This window comes from Pomacea canaliculata, linkage group LG2 (genome assembly GCF_003073045.1).
Source record: "Pomacea canaliculata isolate SZHN2017 linkage group LG2, ASM307304v1, whole genome shotgun sequence".
NCBI lineage: Eukaryota > Metazoa > Mollusca > Gastropoda > Architaenioglossa > Ampullariidae > Pomacea > Pomacea canaliculata.
Genome location: NC_037591.1, coordinates 38,382,746 through 38,404,030, shown reverse-complemented (window position 1 = coordinate 38,404,030; position 21,285 = coordinate 38,382,746). Strand labels below are relative to the sequence as shown.

Sequence of the window (21,285 nt, the reverse complement as noted above, 5' to 3'; positions counted from 1 at the left end):
AATAATTATGTACGTTAAAAACGGTGTCCATGGAGATGGCCAAGTTAAGTTAGGTCCAGTGCGGCTCTGGTAACCTTTGTCCTCTCGGGAGTGGATGTTTGGGTGATGGGGGATTGTTCTCAAAACGTAATACCACATAATACTCACATTTTTAAACTCTTCTCACGTGTCAAATCTGTTGTCTGGCAGAAAATGTCGGAAGGTAAAGTATGAACTTCCTGAAAGGAAACCTTTGTGGCAACACAACTGAATCTTCTAAAGCTTGTGTAAATACACGGGGGATGCAAATGCACAAGACAGTGAGAATCAAGTGTCGCGAATTTAGCTCTCGATTTCAATATTCCTCTGTCTCATACTGCGATGCCTAATTATAGGGCTGACCGTCGGTGGGGTTTTTAGTTTGTTTTGTTTTGTTTTGTTTTGTTTTGTTTTGTTTTGGTCCAGTACTCCAGATTCCTCCACATAAACACACACGTCCTCTTTCAGAAAAGAAAGAAGCTTAACTAAATAAACAGATTTTATTTATTTTACTTGAAGACTTCTTGTTGCTATTTCGTATCAAGTTCATGTCTGGTAGAGTCACTAATAACAGATTTTCTTTTTAAGTCGAAAGAAGTTAAATCATGGTTAGTTCTTTTCAACAAGTTAACAACACCACTCTTCCATTCGACTAAGCCGCACCACCAGCTGGCAAATAAGATGCTTATCTAGTATATTGCTGTCCCAATAATGACAAACTTATTGATAGTGGAGCTACGTGAAGCAAATTTTCAAAGCTGCTGGGTGTATGAGGTAGAACAATGAAAATAAAATGGATGGAGGAAGCAAAATATATATATATATCACGACGACAATCTACGATTTCCTTTTGAAATGAAAGGGCAAGCCAATTTCCATGAAAAAAACAGCTTCATTAGCTTGTGTGAAAAACGCTGTAAACACCCATCAGTGGCCCAATTTTCGGCCATCACGAGCAATTTTGAGTAAATGTCACTGTAGGAGGACCACCCTCACTGTCAAAATGCTCCACAAAAATTGTCTTTTCCTAGCCTCGGTGCGCAGAGTTCAGCTCAATGATTGAAGGTTGCTATTACCTTTTAATTGTTTAAACTGTTTCATTGAAGGTCTCATTTTCCCACATTGACCAATGTGCACTTGTGTTCACAAACACAGAGCACAACACACTCCAATGCACACACACACACACACACACGCACGCACAACACAGTCTAATGCACATGCACACACCCACGTACACAGGATGTGAAGAACCGCAGCTAAGCTTTCTAATGCTGATGTAAAATTGTTAAATACGAAGATGAGGCAAGTGCTACAAATCACTTGGCAGAAGTCCCTAAGTGTTACTGCAAGATATAAGCAAACAAAAGGTGCGTGTACACCCACGAAAACAGGATTCCATTTAGTAATCTGCCCAGTATCATCGGTCATCATCATTATCAACAAACGAGAGCAAAGGTGATATACCGACCAATCTTCTCCAATTGCTGAGCCCGAACAATTTACCAACCAGTCACCAAGGCTATAAAAGGCGGAGACTGCGCCAACTACGGACATATTCCCACAACTCACTTGCCTGTCGGTCAGACGAGCTTTCACCAACAACAATGATTTTCATTCAATTTTTCGCCTTCATCGCAGTCTTGTGCTTCGTGCCAGCCACTATAGCAGGTTAGTTCAAGATGTTTACCCTTCACCTATCTTTGCCTCAATAACTACCCATGTACAGGGCTACCCACATGTACTAAACAAAGTCTTGACATATGGAAGCTATAAAAGCCTGTTTATATGTTTGTGAGATTATCAATACATTGATATTGTAAAGTAAATTTTTAAGGCCGTTCTTATCCAGATGAATGTCATCGAAAGTTTGACGATATATTCAAACTTTCCCAGACTTGGTCAAAGATCGTCATGATTTGTTCAGATAAGAAGGGCCCTTAAGAAGATTTGAAATGTTTGGATTGTAAAGATTATTAACTTGCTTTAGAAGTCCCCTGACTGACTAGGAACTGAGGAGCAAACCACAATCACTATATTTTACTCACGGATCACGGATCATTAATGAGTGATTAAAAATTATCATTTGTCTGGTTAACATGTCTGGTTGAACGGCTTCAAGTTAGTTGACTTCTTTAACAATGAATTTTTAATAATAAAACATGTTTCATTCGCTCAATTACCACGTTCATACGCACACACGCACGCACACACACATACAGACATGTTCTTGATGACAGCATCAAGTTCTTGGGACATATGTTTGTTTATTTTACGGTCCGTTGTTCAGCTAGTTGTCAGGAGGAGCTGGACAGTCGTCGACAGAATTATGCCATTGGGGGGTTTCTGCCTCGGTGTGATGCTGGAAACACTGCCCTGTACTCACCTCTTCAGTGTCATGGAAGCGTGTAAGTGTATTATTAACCCTTTCAACACTGTTGGATTTTTTTCTTCCCTATTTCATAAAAGCAGAGCTCCATCCAGTTTTAAAAAACAGAAGAATCCACCAATCGTCTCTAAACTGGTACAGGGTTGATCTAATATGTCTGCTGTGGTATACAAACCTAAACCTTATGATATGTAAGGCTTTGTGTGTGTTGATATGTATATGCGGCTAAACGTGGGACATAATTTACTGTAATAGAATGATCTTACTTCAAACTCGTCGGACTGTTTGAGAGCAGAGTAAGGTAGCTGATTGACATATTTTATCGAAAAGTTTCAAAAACAAGTATTCAAGAGGGTTTTATTGTGGAAAGATCTGTCTTTGTCAGGTGCTATTGCGTGTCGTCTGACGGAACGAGGCTGAGCGACTACAGCAACATCCCCATCGGTACACCTGGCAACTGCGGTGAGACACAACTCCATGCTTTTTGTCGCACGTGTGTCAGTGTCAAAATACTTTGTCAGACAAAGCAGGCACCACTATCACCATTACAATTCCCCCAAAGCCACCACCACCACCACCACCACCACCACCACCACCACCACCATATTTAAGTAATATTGGGGTTGTTTACATTCCCTGGATGCACAGTACCCCAGGAGACGTAAGAGATAAAATGCTAATAAAATATTATCATTTAGCTGAGTGCTGACATCCAGCTATGGGCTAACTATTTTACTGACATTTGTTGCTGGTTGCCGGGTGTTTAGTTACAGACATACTGTGCAACCGGCTCCAGGTATGTATCTGTAAATGTCAGTTAAAAGGAATACACTTTGACTGTTTCTGCAGAGTGCGCGCGCGAGGAAGATGAATTTAGGAAGACTGGAATGAGGGGCCAGATATTTAACTGTGCTCCTGACGGCACCTACAGCCCCACCCGCTGTACTGGGTCCAGGTAAACAGAATTAGACAAGGTAGACAGACTATTCGGTACAGGTAAAAATGGAGATCGGATGCTCTCCAAAACCTTCAAGGTAAGAGGACCTCTGAGCGACAGCGAACATCAGTGATATGGATGCTCACACCTGTAGTTTAGAGTCTTGATTTTTGTAGTTTTTTTAAAACTTACAGTGTTGTTTATAAAGGGGTCGGAGGAGACGATGATAATAATGATGACGGATTGATAAATAGACATGTAAATAGACTAAAGATTAGAGGAACAATATACGCGATACCAACTAAGCAATATTAATATAGAGTTTGCTTACTTTGTATGATTCAGTTTGCTTGCAGTCTTAATGAACATAAAATGACTTGTTACAGATGTTTCTGTGTGAACCGGGACGGGACCAGAATGCAGGAATATCTAGAAGCAAATATCTGGGAAGCTTCAGAATGTGGTATGTACTATTTTCCATAAGTTAGCTTCGTCGTTATAGATTAAAAAAAAGCAGTAGCCGACATTAAAAGATGTAAGCACTTTAAAAAAAAACACGAGGGCAAAGAATCCTTCATTGTTCTTCATTTTTGTGGTGTAGCTAAGATTCGAATCATTTTCGTAAGAGTTACTCTTCAAAAATTCAAGAATGCAATTGTTTCTTGTACCATTGATCTCAGTCTTGTTTGTTCAGACAAAGTGTGTCATTTTAGTCGATACTTGCCTAAAGCTATTTTTCTTACCTGTGTTTGTCTATTTAATAGTTTAGATGTACCAGATGTATGTATTCATAGTTATTGCTGTCTTAAGTGAAAGGAGCCGGCTGTGGTGGTGCTGTTGCTGCTGTCTTACTATGTATGTCTAATGTTGTTGTTGCTACAAGAATGTGCCAGAGCCAAAGCTGATTATGCGGAGCGAAGAATCCGAGGCTTGAGATTCAACTGCGAGAGAGATGGTAGCTACGGTGCAAAACAGTGCACAGGCTCCACGTAAGACTTCCTTTCTTGCTAAAATCATTTTCACGAGCTGACAGCATTGACAACAACAGATCATCATCATCGTCGTCGTCATCATCATCATCCAATCAATCAATTACTTCTTCTTCATCATCATCATCACCATCACCACCTATATTTTTGTTATTTTGTTTATAAAGGTGCCGGTGTGTAAAAAGAAACGGAAACCCGATACCAGAGTTCCAAAGTTTCCACATCGCACATTCCTCTGACTGTGGTATGAGTTTTCCGTACTCACTTACTCATAATGCATGTATTAATACGCACACGCACGCACGCACACACACACACACACACACACACACACACACACACACACACACACACACACACACACACACACACACACACACACACACACACACACGCACACACGTGTATATTGCAGCCATGTCATCGAGGTTATTGTAGATGAGGAGCTAAATATTAATCGAGTTACACGTATGCCACTGTTAAAGCTCAATGCACAGAAGCAACTACAAACTTAATATCATTTCTCGATATTTTTTGGTAAATGTGGTCCATTATGTCTAGCTTCATGAACATCCTGTTTTGTCTGGGTCTTAGAGACCCAAAAGAAAAGAAATCCTTGAATATGGATTTGTTGCAAAGGCTGACTGAAAAAAATAAACAAATCCTTTTCTTTTGGGTCTGGACAGACTCAGACAAAACAGGATGTTTATGAAGCTAGACATAATGGACCACATTTACCCAAATTTATCGAGAAATGATATTAAGTTTGTAGTTGCTTCTGTGCATTTAGCTTTAACGGTGGCATAAATGTAACTCGATTAATACTTAGCTCATCTACAATAACATTGATATTCAAGGCATGGCATATAGAAGATGCTGTGTTGTTATATATTAGGGTTTATTTTTATTTATCTGGAATTAAAGTGTGAATTATTTTGCATAGCATAAATGCTTTTTGTGACTGATTCAGGTTGCGCACGTGCGAAAGAGGACGCCAGCAGAAGTGGGGTTAAAGGTCAGCCAAACCTTAGCTGTGCACAGGACGGCAGCTTCATCCAGTGAGCCACTGCCAACACCTCGACAATCTTCAACATGTCGAGTTACCTTCAGCATCCTTCAAGCCTCACCTTGTAGCAAGCCACGATCGACTTGTCCATCCTCTTTATCGCTCCATTTCATCGTCGGATCTGTCGTTCTACTCAGGATGTCGTTCCGTTAGCTTTAATATGCGTTTTTTACAGTTCCTCTCCCACAGTGATTAGGAGCAATAAATTTCTGATACCCAACAATTTGGAGTTCATTTACTTTAAATGAGAGAGTAATGTATGTATTTATTTGATTGGACTTGAACGTGCTCAAATATTTTCTACACAAAGCAGCATAGCTATTTCGCACCTCAACAACTTCATCACAAAACTTTACAATGTTTACATGGACTTTAAAAATTGTGTTGCAGACAAATCAATTGAAACCAAAAACATCAGTTGATTTACACATTGAACTGCTTCGTTTTGCAACAAAATTCATGCTGCTACCAGTAAAAACAAACAGGCAGTATGGAAATAAAAGAGAAGAAAAAACTTTTAAGCACGTTTACTGTTTAATTACTGTTTACAGTTGTTCAGGCATTGTCACGTGTTAGAAAACTATACGAAAATTGTACTAAAGCTCTTTAATAAGGTTATACAGTAACATATCTAATTGGCAGTGGCATCTCACGGCGAAAACACATTTCAGAGGTAATAGTAACGGAATCAAATGAATGATTAGCTTGAATTTAAGTGACCTAGGAGCAGGGCTGCCAAAATCAGCACGGTTCCAGGACAGACGAACTTGCCGGGTCCCTTGCATTAATTAATTAATTGTGATCGTTTATTATTTTCCAGTATACAACAGCATGTTTGTAAGTTTTAATGTGAATGGCAATCTTTGTAACAAAAGTTAGTAGCATTATAGAGACAGCAAACTTTAGGAAAATTGTGCACAACTAGGATTTACAACACCGCTTGAGATGAATAATTTAGAGCTGTGTGCACGTAAGTGCTTAGTAAATGAGAGAACGTACACGACCTAAAAAGATCAAATTATTAGCACCCCTTCTATAGGAAAATGTCACCAGCGGACGTGAAAAACTCTATAAATTAAAGAAACAATTAAAGATGACAGACAACACGAGCTTTATATCCTTCACCCTAACCCACGATGTCGCAGTCATCACGTTTTTGGGTACAATTATTGAAGTTAGCAGCAACTCAATAGCGATGGAGCATACACTTTAGAGCCTGCCTCTAGGATCGAGTAATCAGACAAATCCTTCATTAGAATTTGATGTGTTTGCGATCGTGTGCGGCCTTTTAGTTCTAGAAGTTAATTATTAGCAAGCAGACTCAACGTGTAAGACGATTTTAAGAGGTAAACATGAAAGTTTGTTTCAGCGTGTCATCCAGCGAACGTAACGTATTCCCTGCATTTCCGCAGGGTCAAAACGGTCGTTCCCCTCCTTGATCAGGACTAAAATATTGATGTGGCAAATTGGTCAAAAAACAAAAGTTCGCTAGAGGTTATGCAAGATATTTCATAGAAAAAATTAAGAAGTGTTTAAAATGCGCTTTAATGCCTTAGTCTGTCTTCTATGCGTTGCCACCGAGACCTTGACCCCACTGTCAGAACTTCCGGTAGAAGCAGACGTCTCTTGCAGGAGTCTTACAAACGCTTCAAGGACATTATAGGTACGCTATAAACTTTGGTTTCAAGACGTCTGACATAAAAATTAATTTAAATATAAAGTAAAACAGAAAATTTGTAAAGAAATAAAAGTGCTTGTTTGCAGACAGACTGTTAACTGTAGAGCCACAGTGCTCGGTCAGTACCAGCGGACATGTAGAGCTCTTTTATGTGAAGTCATCAAAATGTGGGATAGGTCAGTCGCCTTGACGGAAAGGGCACTTTAGTGCTGCCGATAAGGAATAAAGATAAATTTTTATTTTTTTGCTTATCTAATGCTTGGAGTTTGAAGAGACAAATGTGGGTTTATCCTACTCCTACTACCTATAATTTATATAGAAGCAAAAACATTTGATGCAGCTGTTGCAGACAACTCGGTCATCTGTTGCTAGTTTCACGCTTGGAAACATTATTTTCATTAAAATTAAATGGAGAAATTGTATGGCACTGCTGTAATACTAACTGTATTTAACCTTGTTCATGGAGGATATTTCTGCTGTATTTTGACTTAGCATACGGTTACCAAAATCAGCACAAAGTTTTTGTGGGTGCCAAATTGATGTTTTAGTTGAGATGATTGAACTTTGGACAATTATTCAATAAAAATTAAAAGTGTATTCTCCAGAAAATAGTAGACTTTGATATCCTATTGCAGAACATAGGATTGTGTTATGGTGTCACAACAAAATTAAGTTAAAGATCCATAAAACCCATTACCAAATGCTCATGAAAAAAGTACAATAGGTGCTTACATTTTTCAACTTCAGCTTAGGGTGTTTCTTCCCAAACAGCATCTGGTTTCTGTTAAGAGAGTCCATGTAGTTTACTGTGTATGTTCATGTAGTTACTGACCCAGTCAGATATACAACCAGTTTCTGAAAACACAATCATATACTTTAATGTAAAGGATCAACAAATTTATATTTTTTGATGGCCCTTAAGAACTCGTTGGAAGTGAGTGTTTCACACCTTAACTTTGCTAATATGTTTGTAAGAATTCAGCAACTCAAGGACTAATTTTCAGTTTACTGCATTGCCACCTTACTATCAGTCTTGAAATGCTCTTTATACTAATGCATTTGTTATTACTTTCCTTAAATGCAGAATGAACTGAAAGTTTATTTATCACAATGTCTTTGCATAATGATGAGAATTTGAAGTTTTAAATCTGATTAATATTCTTGTATTGTCTTTTATCAATTATTATTTCACAAAAAATCACCCACATTCCATTTGGTATTCTCTTAAAATGGACATGAGTTTCATAATTTCAATTAAAATATCTCAAAAGAAAATCTCCAAATGCATGCTCAGAAAACTTAAACCAGAAATGTTAAATTTATATTGTCAAAGTTGAGGCAAAAGTGCATCTGATAAAAATGATTGTTTAATTCATTAAACACTATAAAGATAACTGTTCTCATTCACCCCAAAACAAACAGAACCTTACCTGTAAAAAAAATGAGCAGATTGAAGCATGGAGACTGCTTGTCCTCCTGAAGGGTTATGATCTTCATTTGCACATCACTTGAAACAGCTCAACATGTCCATGCAGTAAAATGTATTGCAATTGGGAAAGATCTTTAATGATGTAAAATGTGTATGCATATGATGTGCGTGTGTGTATCTGCACATGCATGCAAGCATAAATTAATGCGTACAGTGACTGTCTATGAAACCATATTTTTGATATGAGCAGTTTTTCTAGAGCATCTTATGTCGCAATTTTGTGCTCTTCCAACAGCATATTTTTCAAAAGCACTGATCACTATCATCACTACAACATCTTATCATTTCTTTCTGGCACCAACACCAAATGTCATCTTGCAAGTGAAGACAGATAATGGATTGAAAAAGACTAAACTTAAGTTGGGAGGAGTTTTTGCTGGTTCACCATGTCAAGAGAAGAGAGAGAACCTCTGCTTTCCAACAGTCAGAACCACCAAGTTCTCAACATTGAATGTCACCAGACATATGGCTCAGACACTCAACAGGTTTATTTAGTTTTTTGGTCATTATTTAGTCTGCATAAAGAGAAAAAGATTTATTGATGTTGTGCAATTTTTTATGCTTTATTGTACATTTACTTGGGCCTTAGCTGTCTTTTATATTTTTGATATCTGGTGTTTTATTGTGGCTTGCATTAGGATAAAAGTCGTTTGTACTGGAAGTTTGTTGGTGAAATACTGAGCTAGCCTCATTTGTAGGATATTTCTCAGTAACTTAGTTGCAATATATGTCTATCCATTTATCACAAAGTTTAATTGACTCTTTGCTTGCTGGATTGATTGATTATTAATTTACATTGTGTTGTATATTTCAGAGTCTTCCAGTTTTGGCACAACATCACCATCAGGAGACACATGTCGTCAGCAAACGACATTCTTTACCATATGCAGATTCCCAAAGTGACCTCACAAATGAAGAATGTGATTTTGAAATTAAACCTGACTCTGTGCATGTACCTCACACAAGAGATGTATGTCATTCTGTTTTTAATGCAAATGGTTTTGTTGTTTTAAGTAGTATCAGCTGACTTTGGAATCACTTAGTTTACTGATGATTCTGCTAATGGTGTGGTAGGGATGATCGTAGACCTTGTGGGAATGATGAGTAGGATATATAGGATACATAAATCTATTTTGTTTTTACATATTTTGATTATATTTTTCTGTTAGCTATTAAATATAAAATTAGCAACCTGAGGTCTTCAAACACTTGCAATTTATGGTTTATGGTAGTTAATAATATGGAAGTTAATAATGTGGAGGGTACAGTCAATTTGGAATGAGTATATAAAACTAACAAACTGTGTGTATCATAACCTACCTTCCCACATATAAGGTGATCAAAAATATTTTACAGCACTCCTTTAAATGGAAGACCTTGTGGGCTTTCACTGGACCTGGCTTTTTAATGAGTGTTGCTTACCTTGACCCAGGTAATATTGAATCAGACCTCATGTCTGGATCCATTGCCAAATATAAGGTAATAGCTTCCATAATCTTCCATTCACTTTCATTTTACACTTACATGGATGCATGCACAGCCTAATTTGCTTTCTCTGCCACTGACCCACCCATGTATTCATCTACCCCTCAAATCATCAAATAGAAGACAGATCAGAACCCCCGTAGATAACATTCAGGAACAGTTAGCAGCAGAAAAAAATTTTTATCTCACTCCTTTTTCAAGGACAAAAATGTTAAGAAATTATTAATGCAAGTTTTTAATTTGTTAATGAATTCTGAGAACTTGTCTTTAAAACAAGAAACTGTTTAAGACTGCCATGTTCCTCACAGTTACTTTGGGTACTGATGTGGTCAACAGCAATGGGCTTAATCTTGCAATTGCTAGCTGCTCGACTGGGCTGCGTGACAGGTAAGAGCCAGTTTTTCCTTTGTCCATAGCAGGCCTATGTTAATAAGACATTTTAATTTCAACTTCTTGCAGTTTTATTCAGAAGAGATAGTATATAAGGCTTCTGGTGAGAGTCAAAGAGTAAAATAGTTTAATACAGTTTTATATATATGCATGTTTTTTAGAGAAGAGAGAAAAACTAAAGGTTGATAAGTTCATTCAATAAAGACTTGATAACTTAAGGACTAATGTTACTGTAAAGGGTCAATTTTCAGCAGTGTTTCATGTGGGTTTTTTTGTGCCCAAAGGAATGAATCTGGCACAAGTTTGTCGACAGGAGTACACCCGACCACCACGTCTTGTTTTATGGTTAATGACTGAAGTGGCCATCATTGGGAGTGATATTCAAGAAGTCATTGGTTCTGCCATTGCTATCAATCTTCTGTCAGATAACAAGTCAGTCATTGTAGAGCTTTTATGCTTGTATGTTTTGCTCTTGTTGTTAATTCCCTTTAGCCACTCTTTTCTGTATTGTTTACCTTTGAATAATTTCACCATAGTCGACACTTGACATTAGATATATTTTTCCTTTATGTTTTAACATATTGATGATCTCTTGACTCAAAAAGAGTTTTTTAGACTAGAAAATTCAGATATTAGAGGCATTATTCCAGTGAATTACTTATTTCATTTTACATCTCTTTACATGTCAGGATCCCTCTCTGGGCAGGCGTGCTAATCACAGGTATTGACACGTTCACATTTCTGTTCCTTGAATCTGCTGGTCTGAGAAAACTGGAAGCTTTCTTTGGTGCTCTCATCACTACTATGGCTGTTTGCTTCTTGTACATTGTAAGCATAATTTAAAATAAAATTGCTTATACAAAATCTGTGAGAAAGTATATAACGATCATTATGCATTATTTTATGTAACATCATTTATTGCAGGTGACAACAGAGTTAAGACAATTTCATTGTTACCAAAAATGTTTTTACCCATTTCTTTGGAAGCTTTCCTAAATATTCATAATAAGAGAAGCAACTGATGGAAGCACTGGTAATTATCTAAAGGAACTACCAGATTAGACTGATAATTATCTAAAGGAACTATGAGATTAGACTGGAAACAGGAAGGATGTCTGGGAAGGGGAGAAAAACATGAGAAAAGGAAGAAATGATGCAAATGGATTCCTTTTTTGACTCGCATGATAAAAATATACACCGCTGTAACCATGGTACATAAAAGTTACATCCTAAAAGAACTGTAGTTGTCAGATGTGAAATAAATCTTCTTGTCATAAAAATGTTGGTACTAATGAAGTCCATTCTGGCTACCAGTACATAAAAGTGACTCCAGACCAACTTCAGATCCTAGAAGGCCTCTGGTTTCCATGGTGCCAGGACTGTGATCGTGCTGCCATCAAGCAGTTGGTCGGCATTGTTGGTGCTGTTATTATGCCTCACAATATATATCTTCATTCTGCTCTGGTTCTGGTGGGTCATTTAAATGCATCACTTAAAAAAGAATTCTTTGATAGTTGAAATTGCAGATTATGAATTTATCAAAGCCAGCAAAATAACTTTTTTTTAAATCAGCCTTTGAAAATAAGCTAATTAGATTAATGGACTGCTTCCAATAAAATCCCCTTGCATTACACTGCACATCAAGCAGATGGTCTGAAATCTGAATCCAGTGTTAGAAATCAATGCACTAATGAAGCGCTTAATTCATTTACTGTGCTAAACATCAGCAAAACATAGAACACAATGATGGATATAAGTTTTATTAATCAAATTATTGGTTAAGTATACAATTTGTTAAATTATCGGCTGTTTTGCTGGTAGCATAAGATTGTTTTGTGGACATTGTTTCTCTTACTGTTGTGGTATGTAATGTCAACAAATTTGTAATAGCCTAATTTTGCCTTTTGCATTGCTGCAAATCAAATCCATGAGGTTGAAACTGCAATGCTTACTGCTGTTCAAAGTACATGGGTATATATTATAGCTTTTTTGTTTGACCAACAGTCGCGAGATGTCGATCATTCAGACAAAGGAGCAGTGAGAGAAGCCAATATGTACTATGCCATTGAGTCAGGTATAAAAACTGAATACACTTTTTTGTAGTTTGATTGACCGCTACTGTTATTAGATATTGCTGATTTACATTTAATGTTGCAAATATTTCTGTTGTCATCACTGTGATTCAAACTTTCTTGAACTAGTCAGCTAGTGGAAGTGACTTTGCATTCTCAGGATCTATGTTCCACAATGAAGAAGGGATGGTGTGCTTTAAATGATGGTCAAACAAAAACCAGATCTTTACACTCAAGAAAAATGTGCCTATGCAGTTACTTGGAGCTATTGATATATTTTTTCTTAAGTGTAAATTTTTAGCTTCCTTCCTTTAGTAGTCCAGTCTACTATTCCAATTAAAATGATGTTTTGATTCATAGCTGTTGCCCTCTTCATCTCTTTCCTGGTCAACCTGTTTGTTGTTGCTGTTTTTGCTGCTGCCTTTACTGAGCCAGAGAATGCAAGTCTTCGGTATGCTGTAAGTATTAAAAGTCAATTTTAGCTGTTCCTGACTTGCACTGCTACTATTTTATATAATGCACACAAAAGGAAAATGTCGAATGAAAGAGCAGGAAGGTAGATTATAAAGATCAAAATGTGAAATGAAATAGTAAAACTAAAAGTATTTTCCCTACAGAAGGAATTGTTATAAGGATAAACAATAATAAACATCTATTTAAAAAAGTGGAAGTAAAGAAATAAACTAACAATACCCTTGAATGTTGTAGAAAATTGTGTACCCTCCTTCTTAGGCCCTCCAAAACCCACACACCGAGGGAAGAAGATTGTTGATTATCCAGTGATAGAAAATAAAAGAATATTTACTGTGCCTTCGTGCTGTAAGCTGTATATTATAAACAGTGGTCTTTATTTTCAGGGCCAGTGGTTTTCAGACAACTATGGCTTAGCCATGAAGATTATGTGGGGACTTGGTCTGCTGGCAGCAGGTCAGAGCTCCACTATGACAGTAAGTTCTCCAAACGGTCGCTATATTGCATTATTGCTGTGGGTATTTTTTTTAGTTATTGATATTATGTGATACAGCAGAATTCTCCATGCATGGACCATGTAGCCAGTAAACACCTCTGCACATACACACCCAGTATTTTCTATGGCGTGCATTCACCACCTTGCTTAACACATTTCTGTTCTTTTACACTCAGATCTTGTAGCAAACCAGGAAGCCAAATATCATTACTAATTCAGTAAAGGCTCAATGTTTTTAGAATCATCTCATTTAGAGGAGTTTTTGACAGTAGACTCTTGGCTGACTCATTTACATGAATTTTTTTAAGACATTAGATCATTGGCTGATTTATTTTTTTTTAAGCAGACTTGATGTTTACATTGAAAATTATTGTCAATAATTTAAAAATATTAGTGTCATTGTGATGGTAGTTCTAAGGAATGGCAATTATATAACATCGTTTATGAACAAACCAGTGATGAACATGTTAAGAACGTATTGTTCCTGTTTCTGGAGATATTACAACTACATCTATATTATTGAATGATTGCAATATTGTAATTTTACAATTACAATATTAGTCATGAATAACATAAACAGAAAAACATTGTCATTTTTATTTTGAGTTGTTTTCTACACCTATTGATTTGTGCATTTTACTGAAGTATTGCTTTTAATTTTCAGGGCACTTACGCTGGCCAGTTTGTGATGGAGGTATGTTCACCTCCAAGCCACTGGCCTTTGTTTTACTAACTCCTATAACATTTGTTGTTCTTTGAAAACCTCCACAAAACAAACAGATAAAAAAAAAAGGGCACAACTAGTTTACAGGTGATTTGTTATTCACACTTACCAGGCTCTTCTTTAACATCTTAGACCCATGCTGGATGTTCCGAAAATTGCTTTATTAATTTTTTTTAATACTGATATATAAAAATTCATTTGTCTCTAACATTCATGCTGTATTATTTATATAAATACAAGATGCTAGTCAATCTTCAAATTTCAGTTGTTTTGGGTCTAAACCATTTTCTGTGACTTAATGTGATGGGGTTAAAAGTGAGATTGGGAGAAGATAGCTTATAGTAGTTTACAAGATATGCAGGTAGTCTAATTTGAACTGTTATTGGCCTGTAACATGTGTCATGACATTTCCTTACAGCTTTCTGGATACCTTTTAGTATTCACCACTAGTAGTTATTTGAGGGGCTATCTTGTGTGATCTTGAGCATCATCATTTATTTAAACTCTGCCATGTATATATATGCATTCTGTGATTTCATGTTGTACTGTTGTATTGAGACACAGGTTTTTTGTTTTTTTTTCTTTTTGCTTCTTTTTATTTTGAATTATTTTCTTTGGAGAGTCAAGTCTTTTAGATTTATTTGATTTACGTATTGCACTTATATATTAATATATGTCTATACACATTTTGTAAACTCCAACCACATGGCAGGGATTTCTACATCTTCACTGGGCCAAATGGAAAAGGGTACTACTTACTCGAAGCATCTCCATCATCCCAACTGTTGTTGTGGCCTCTGTGACCTCGTCCAGATTGGAAGACATGACACAGTGGTTAAATGTTCTGCAAAGTGTGCAGTTGCCCTTTGCTCTTATTCCCATCATGCATTTTACCAGTAGCCCACGTGTCATGGGTGAATTTCATAATACGCTGTGAGTAGGGATATTAAGAGAAATAGGGAAGAGTGTTGCTTTAGTTTTTTTTCTCATTTGTATGTGTGTGCATGTATGTGTATGTGCAAGCATTTGTGTGTGTGTAGGTGTGAGAGAGAGCACATGGGAGTGCATATGTGCATGCAATATATTCAGGAGTGAGGAAAAAATCATGCCTTTATATATGATATAGATCATTATTAAACATCATGCAGAGTGATGATGATACAGACCACCTAGTCCTATAAATGCCTATCTTTACCATGACTAATATTTCAAAAATTAAGAATCAACCACTTTTGCAGAGTGGTTTCTTTATTACAGAGCCTTCATCATGTATTATTGGTTTCATTTTAAGAGAGATGACTGAATCATGGCATTATATTTACAACACAAATCATTCAGCATAAAAAAAGAGTTTTCCTATACTTTTTTTTATGGACTCAAATTTTCCTTTGACCATAGATTTTGTAGAGTATACTATTGGTCCAGCCACATTCCTTTAACTGAGCTGATCTACTTCACAGAATTATACATAGATCCAAATTATAATATTTGTTGTGACAACTATACTACTGCCATGACTAGACCTATCATTCCTGCTTCATCACATGAAACTTGTGACCATTGTATTGAAAGGTAGGAACAACCCATAGTCTCTAATGAAAATTATAAAACCAGTGATTTACATGGGATTTTTCAGGTTTGTACGGATCATTGTGGGCATAGTGGTTTGCCTTGTGATTGGTATCAACATGTATTTAGTAGCTCTCTATGTGGTAGGTATTTGTTTCTTCTATAATGTGTATTAATGACATTAAAGAAAACTAAATGTGTTTTAAAGATACATTTTATTTTTATATTTTAACACAGTGGAGGAAGATAGGGGAAAGTGCATTATCAATCTGATTTCTATTTATGTGACCCATACATAACAGATTGACATTTAAAAAACTATTTTGTGTTAGCCTGTATTCTTTCTAGGAGGTATATAATATAAAGTCTGTTGATTAGGCATAAAGAAGACACCAAGGAAATAAGTAAAATAAAGCTATTGCTGGTTACAGAAGTAATTTAGTGGGGACAAATTAAGTCTGATTATTAAAGAATTTATGAGAATTAAATGAGACAGAAAATGTTTCCATTGTGTAAAATGAATGGTCAGTAAGGCTTTAATAATAACAGTTAAAAGTGAAGTGGATGTTTTTTGTCAAATGTATTTACAGAACCTTTTTATTTTCAGCCTGACAATGCCTCATGGTACATCTATGTATGCATTGGATTAGTTTTAGCGGTCTACATGAGTTTTCTCTTCTTCCTGGTTAGTATATTTATCTCATCCTGTAAGTTCTTTCATCAGATTTGAAGCCTTTTGGAAATGAAATAAAATAATCTATGAATCCAAAATACATTATCTAATCACTGGAAAAGGTGTCTGGACATTTTTTTAGAATTGAAAATGTTGACCAAATGTTTGCTGTCATGTCAGTTGATTTCAATGCTTATTGCAGTTAAAATACAAATTAAAAAAACAATCCGCCTAACATTGTTCATCTGGTAGTGTAGAAAGTAATGGCATACAACATTTGTTATTTTGTTGTTATGGTAAATATTACCTGCTGCCAGAATTTGTTCATTAGGAGCAGCACAATCTGTTTTATCTGTCATAGTTATCACTATAAACCAAAATCTTATACTGAATCAATAAATACAAAGATTGTTTTCTTAATTAATTATTCATATGTCAATTATTGTTTCATAATGACTTTTTTCAGGCAATTGGTATTGAAAGGTTCTTAAAACTAAAGGTAAGATGACAAGATAAACATTTCCAGCCTCCCTTTTATTGCATCAAGTGGTTAAAGGCCTCTCAGAGCATAGTTTGATGATTATTATTATTTTTTATAGAGCATCATCCCCACAAACATGCTCTCCATGCACAGCCACATGAGCCAGCAAGTATTAGACATGTCTTACAAATTAATTCACCATCATTCAAATCGTAAAACTCTCTCAAACACGTGCACACTTTAGGTCAGGATAAAGGAAACTGGAGTATTAAGAGGGAAAATCACAGATGGTCAGCTGCATAAACAGGTATCACATTCAGTGAAATGTGTGTCAGAGCCAATACAAAGGTACAACACTCTGTCTCATTGTCAAGGTGACAGATGCTATAGTACTGTGCTACCAACAATGACTGAGCTAAGCAAACAACATTCTATTTCCTCAAAATAGCTCCCTTTCTTTAGATATAGACCTACAAACATAGTTGTACAGAGTAGTGAAGATTGACAATCAGCATTATTGGATAATTTATTACATTCCAAACTATAATATTCACAGTAGTTTTTACAATGTAATCCTGTTTATCTACACTTCCTAATTGATGTCACAGTTTTAGAACACTAATATGAACTTGCCTTAAAGCTCAAATTTAACTATTTTTTATAGCCTTCCTAATAAGCGGTTCACTGTTATCCATGTTTCAGCTCTGGTTGAAAAGAAAATGTGGATGCAACACTCGCAGTGTTGAGGATGAGATACATCGCAGAAGTCAATTACAATATCCACGTCTACCAGCAAATGTCAGTTTACACAAAATGGACATGAATGATTCAACCAGCTAGCGCAGAAAGGGTGCTGTATTATTCATGGCAGGATTGGTAACAACAGCTGAGGGTGATGTGTAATGGCCCTTAGATAATGAAGCATCTGGTTCTCTTTGACAAAACTGTACAGCTCAAAAGAATTACAGATTTTTGTTTTAAAGCACTAAAAGTAATATTTGAAAGGGTGGGATTTCTTTTTAGCTTCCCAGTCTTCTGTAGATAATTCAGACCTATGGCCCAGTTGCTGTGACAGGGATGGCCATAAAGCTGAAGATGAATGTCCTCTAGCTGCATTGTTTTCTTCCTGTCTATGCTGTGTTTGTTAAGCCTCTGTGATGAAGACTTTATTATTTTCAAGTTCATGTACATTCAAATGCATTTAAGAAATGAAGTAACCTGTTTATTAAACAGTTGATGTTGATATTTTAATTTTAATGGAGAATCTTCATATTTCTAGGCCCTAGACTATGCCAAGAAGCAGAGTTTTGTTTTCCATCTGCTTCGTGTGCACTGCTGACACTATGTAACATAGCTTTATATATAAAATTATAGTTTTATGCAGATTTTATATGCATATTTCTGAGTTTCGTTTTTCGGCTATTTCCAGCTGTGAGATATTTTGCTGTGCCGATCAAATATTTTTGGTTTAAAGTCCTGATGTACCTAATAAGTTTACCTAGGCGAAATTAGGGATTCATAAAAATACTTTTTCAAGTATACTTTGAGTTTACTGTGTCATTCTGGCCACTCATGAAAAGCTCACATCCATTCTTTCTTATAAACTAGAACATTCCTTGGTTATTTTATTGCCTCCTTTATCATTCAATGAAATGCATTTAAACCTGCCTGATATTTGACATCATTGTTGATAATATTGTGTCATCATGGAGAGTTGTGCTGCATCTGAATAACACAGCTGTTTTGATTATATATGCTTCTCCACACTCTTTTGTTTTAAATACAGTTACTGCTAATAGAGTTTTAAAGTTTGGAAAGTTTATGATGTTTTTCTTCTGCGGAAATTTAAATTCCTGTAATATTTTTTCATTGAAACTTTTTTGGTGCATTGTGAACTCCTGTTTTGCTTTGTCCTTATAAATCATGCATCACAATTTGTTTTTGTTTTCATTCACAAAAGTAGAAGAAGGTTGCACATATTTTTATATGAAAAAAAGATTGAAGTGTATACAGGGTGTTCCAAAAATGTATCCTCTCTTTAAATAATTATAAATGCATCTTGTATACAAATATATTTCAAAAAACAAAATACAAAATCTGACAGACTGTACAGACATTTGACTTTTTTGTCCAACTAATTCCCGTTTTGGTTCAGGCATTGTTGATAATGTGAAGCTATGCAATTGTGAACATCAAGAAACTCTCTTTGTACTTCAGCTGCACTTTAAAACTTCCAGTAACATTATATGATGAATTTACTTTGCTCAAAGCTTAGTTTGGCTGTCATTATCAATTCCAATGGATTTAATTAAATTTTGGACTATTGTGATCAGCTGAATTGATTTGATACCCTTGCAAGAAAGAAATAGAAAATTGTCTTCGGTATCATTTTCTACAGAAGATTAAAGTACGTGTTTCAACAATTTATAAACCAGACCAGAACAATATACCAAAGAAAATCAATCTTAAACTCATAAAAGATGATGGCAATTTGACTTTGTGTCGAAAATGTATTGGCGGATTTTTACCTGCTTCCCCACCTATGAATTGCAAATTCATTTTGATTTTTCAAAGAAGCATTCTGTAGATACCCTACACATAGCAGATCATGATTGTAACAGTGGTGTGATAGAAACATGTTCAGCCTTGATTACAAGATTTTTTTATTATCATTATTTGTAAGGGGTCATGAGCTTGACCTTTGGGCTTGGATATGATGCTGTTTAAGTGTACTTAATACATAAACATATAATTGGTATAGAAAATAGTGCTCTTTACAAAATCTGCATATTTATTGTAGATGGCAGACTTAATGACATTAATTGACATTTATGGTCCTTCATTTGTTTCATAGATTGTGTTCTGTTATATTATGTCCTGGTCCCTCATTGCATCTTTCAGCTTCAGCCAGCCGGATAACATCATCTGAAGCACAACTTAAAATATGTGCCAAATTTCGGCAGTGTGGTGAGAGGTTATTTTTTGCCTCATATTCTCATATTTGACTCATATTCATGTAATTACTGTTGCTCCTCTAAAAAAGTACTCTATTTACTCAATACATTGTTTTAGAAAGAGAGTTGTGATCAATATCTGCCTGTTACAGTCTTGCCAGTGCGAAGGACTTTGCTACCTTTTTCAATTAATACTCGGACCTTGAAATCGTCTTATTATGTTCATCAGTGCGCATGTGCACGTGGTACTAATGATCAATATTTCCAGCCACTAATTACACTGTGACTGTTTCTGGTAATGTTATCGATCGGTATCGGCGTCATGATCCATCACTCAGTGTCTTCATCACCGTTCATCAGAAGTTGTCTTCAACCATAATTATCTTTTATCATTCATGATCCATCGATCAATAGTCATCGGTATCGTTCTTCTTATGCACACGTTGTGTTAACGTATACTCTATAGTTTCTGATCGGATATTAATTGTGACGACAAGCTTCGTTCATAATAGATATAGGCAAGTAGCAATACTCAATACTATGATAGTTTTTTTTTTCCTTTTGCAAACGTTTTTGCCTGTTTTTATTTTTGCCAGTTAATAAAAATGTTGCGACGAGGTATAAACATTGTGTTGCCTTTTTGTTTCGACTATATATATAAGTACAATAAATAACAGTCTTTTGAAGAATCTTATTATTTAGAATCTACAAAGTTCTTTGAAAGTTATATAAGAGAAGATTTTAAATATATATTTATGCATCGAAACTGAGAATGCTGACAACGTGTTCTTGCAGATTCCTTGTGTCCCCATATATGTTGCTTTGGTTTTGTTGCTGATGTGACCGACATAATCGAAACACCACGTACTACTCCATCGTTTATCCCTGTTTCTATGGGTCTTCTTATTTCTAATACCTTTTTCTGTCTTTCTTTATATTTAACTACCCTTGTTGATAGCATCTCCGCAGAAACGACATCATTTTTTTCCCTGGTCACTTCTGTGACCACGGCCCTTATCTTTTTGTTCCCCCGTTTATATAAGTGTTTTGATGTCCGGCTACCGACACACTTCAGTGCCCTTTAATACACTAGTGTCTGGCAAAGAAGGCATTTTCAATTAAAGCAGCAAAGCAGTGAATCAGAGCATTGTCAGAAGTTTCAAACAGTTCGCCTCGATTCTACAATCTCTTTAACGGATTAATTCTTGACTCGATGCCCTCGCATCTGTGGGTTAAGGTTCTTAACGCTGACCCCAGTTCTTTGCCCTTAGAGATGGGGCCGTTGTGTGGTTGCCCGACATCAATGATTAATTAACCTGTGTCACAGAGTACCAAAGAAACCACACTTCAGGTGCAAGGCTTTAGTACCACGAAGCGGGCTAATAATTTACGTGGCATCTTCAA

General features: G+C 36.0%; 2 protein-coding genes across 4 annotated transcripts; both read left to right on the top strand.

Moving 5' to 3' along the window:
• The first annotated feature begins 1,357 nt into the window (after nt 1–1,357).
• Nucleotides 1,358–5,622, top strand: LOC112556665. Its single transcript, XM_025225871.1, has 8 exons — nt 1,358–1,689; nt 2,309–2,426; nt 2,793–2,869; nt 3,257–3,362; nt 3,731–3,807; nt 4,228–4,333; nt 4,501–4,577; nt 5,304–5,622. Exons 1-8 carry the CDS (start codon nt 1,626–1,628, stop codon nt 5,393–5,395), a joined length of 717 nt encoding a protein of 238 aa, XP_025081656.1. The 5' UTR covers nt 1,358–1,625; the 3' UTR covers nt 5,396–5,622.
• A 1,324-nt stretch (nt 5,623–6,946) lies between these two features.
• Nucleotides 6,947–20,494, top strand: LOC112557678 (metal transporter nramp1 homolog). Of its 3 annotated transcripts, none has more exons than XM_025227671.1 (17): nt 6,947–7,062; nt 8,802–9,051; nt 9,381–9,536; nt 9,923–10,045; nt 10,360–10,438; nt 10,726–10,873; nt 11,131–11,269; nt 11,756–11,911; nt 12,446–12,515; nt 12,874–12,971; nt 13,371–13,460; nt 14,145–14,174; nt 14,917–15,137; nt 15,841–15,916; nt 16,381–16,458; nt 16,913–16,945; nt 17,630–20,494. In XM_025227671.1, the coding sequence occupies exons 2-17, from the start codon at nt 8,953–8,955 to the stop codon at nt 17,765–17,767; spliced, it is 1,734 nt and encodes a 577-aa protein (XP_025083456.1). In that variant the 5' UTR covers nt 6,947–7,062; nt 8,802–8,952; the 3' UTR covers nt 17,768–20,494. The 3 variants fall into 3 exon arrangements, with proteins under 3 accessions (XP_025083456.1, XP_025083458.1, XP_025083457.1); XM_025227673.1 differs by lacking the exon at nt 6,947–7,062 and adding an exon at nt 7,253–7,357; XM_025227672.1 differs by lacking the exon at nt 6,947–7,062 and adding an exon at nt 7,253–8,011.
• The last annotated feature ends 791 nt before the right edge of the window (nt 20,495–21,285 follow it).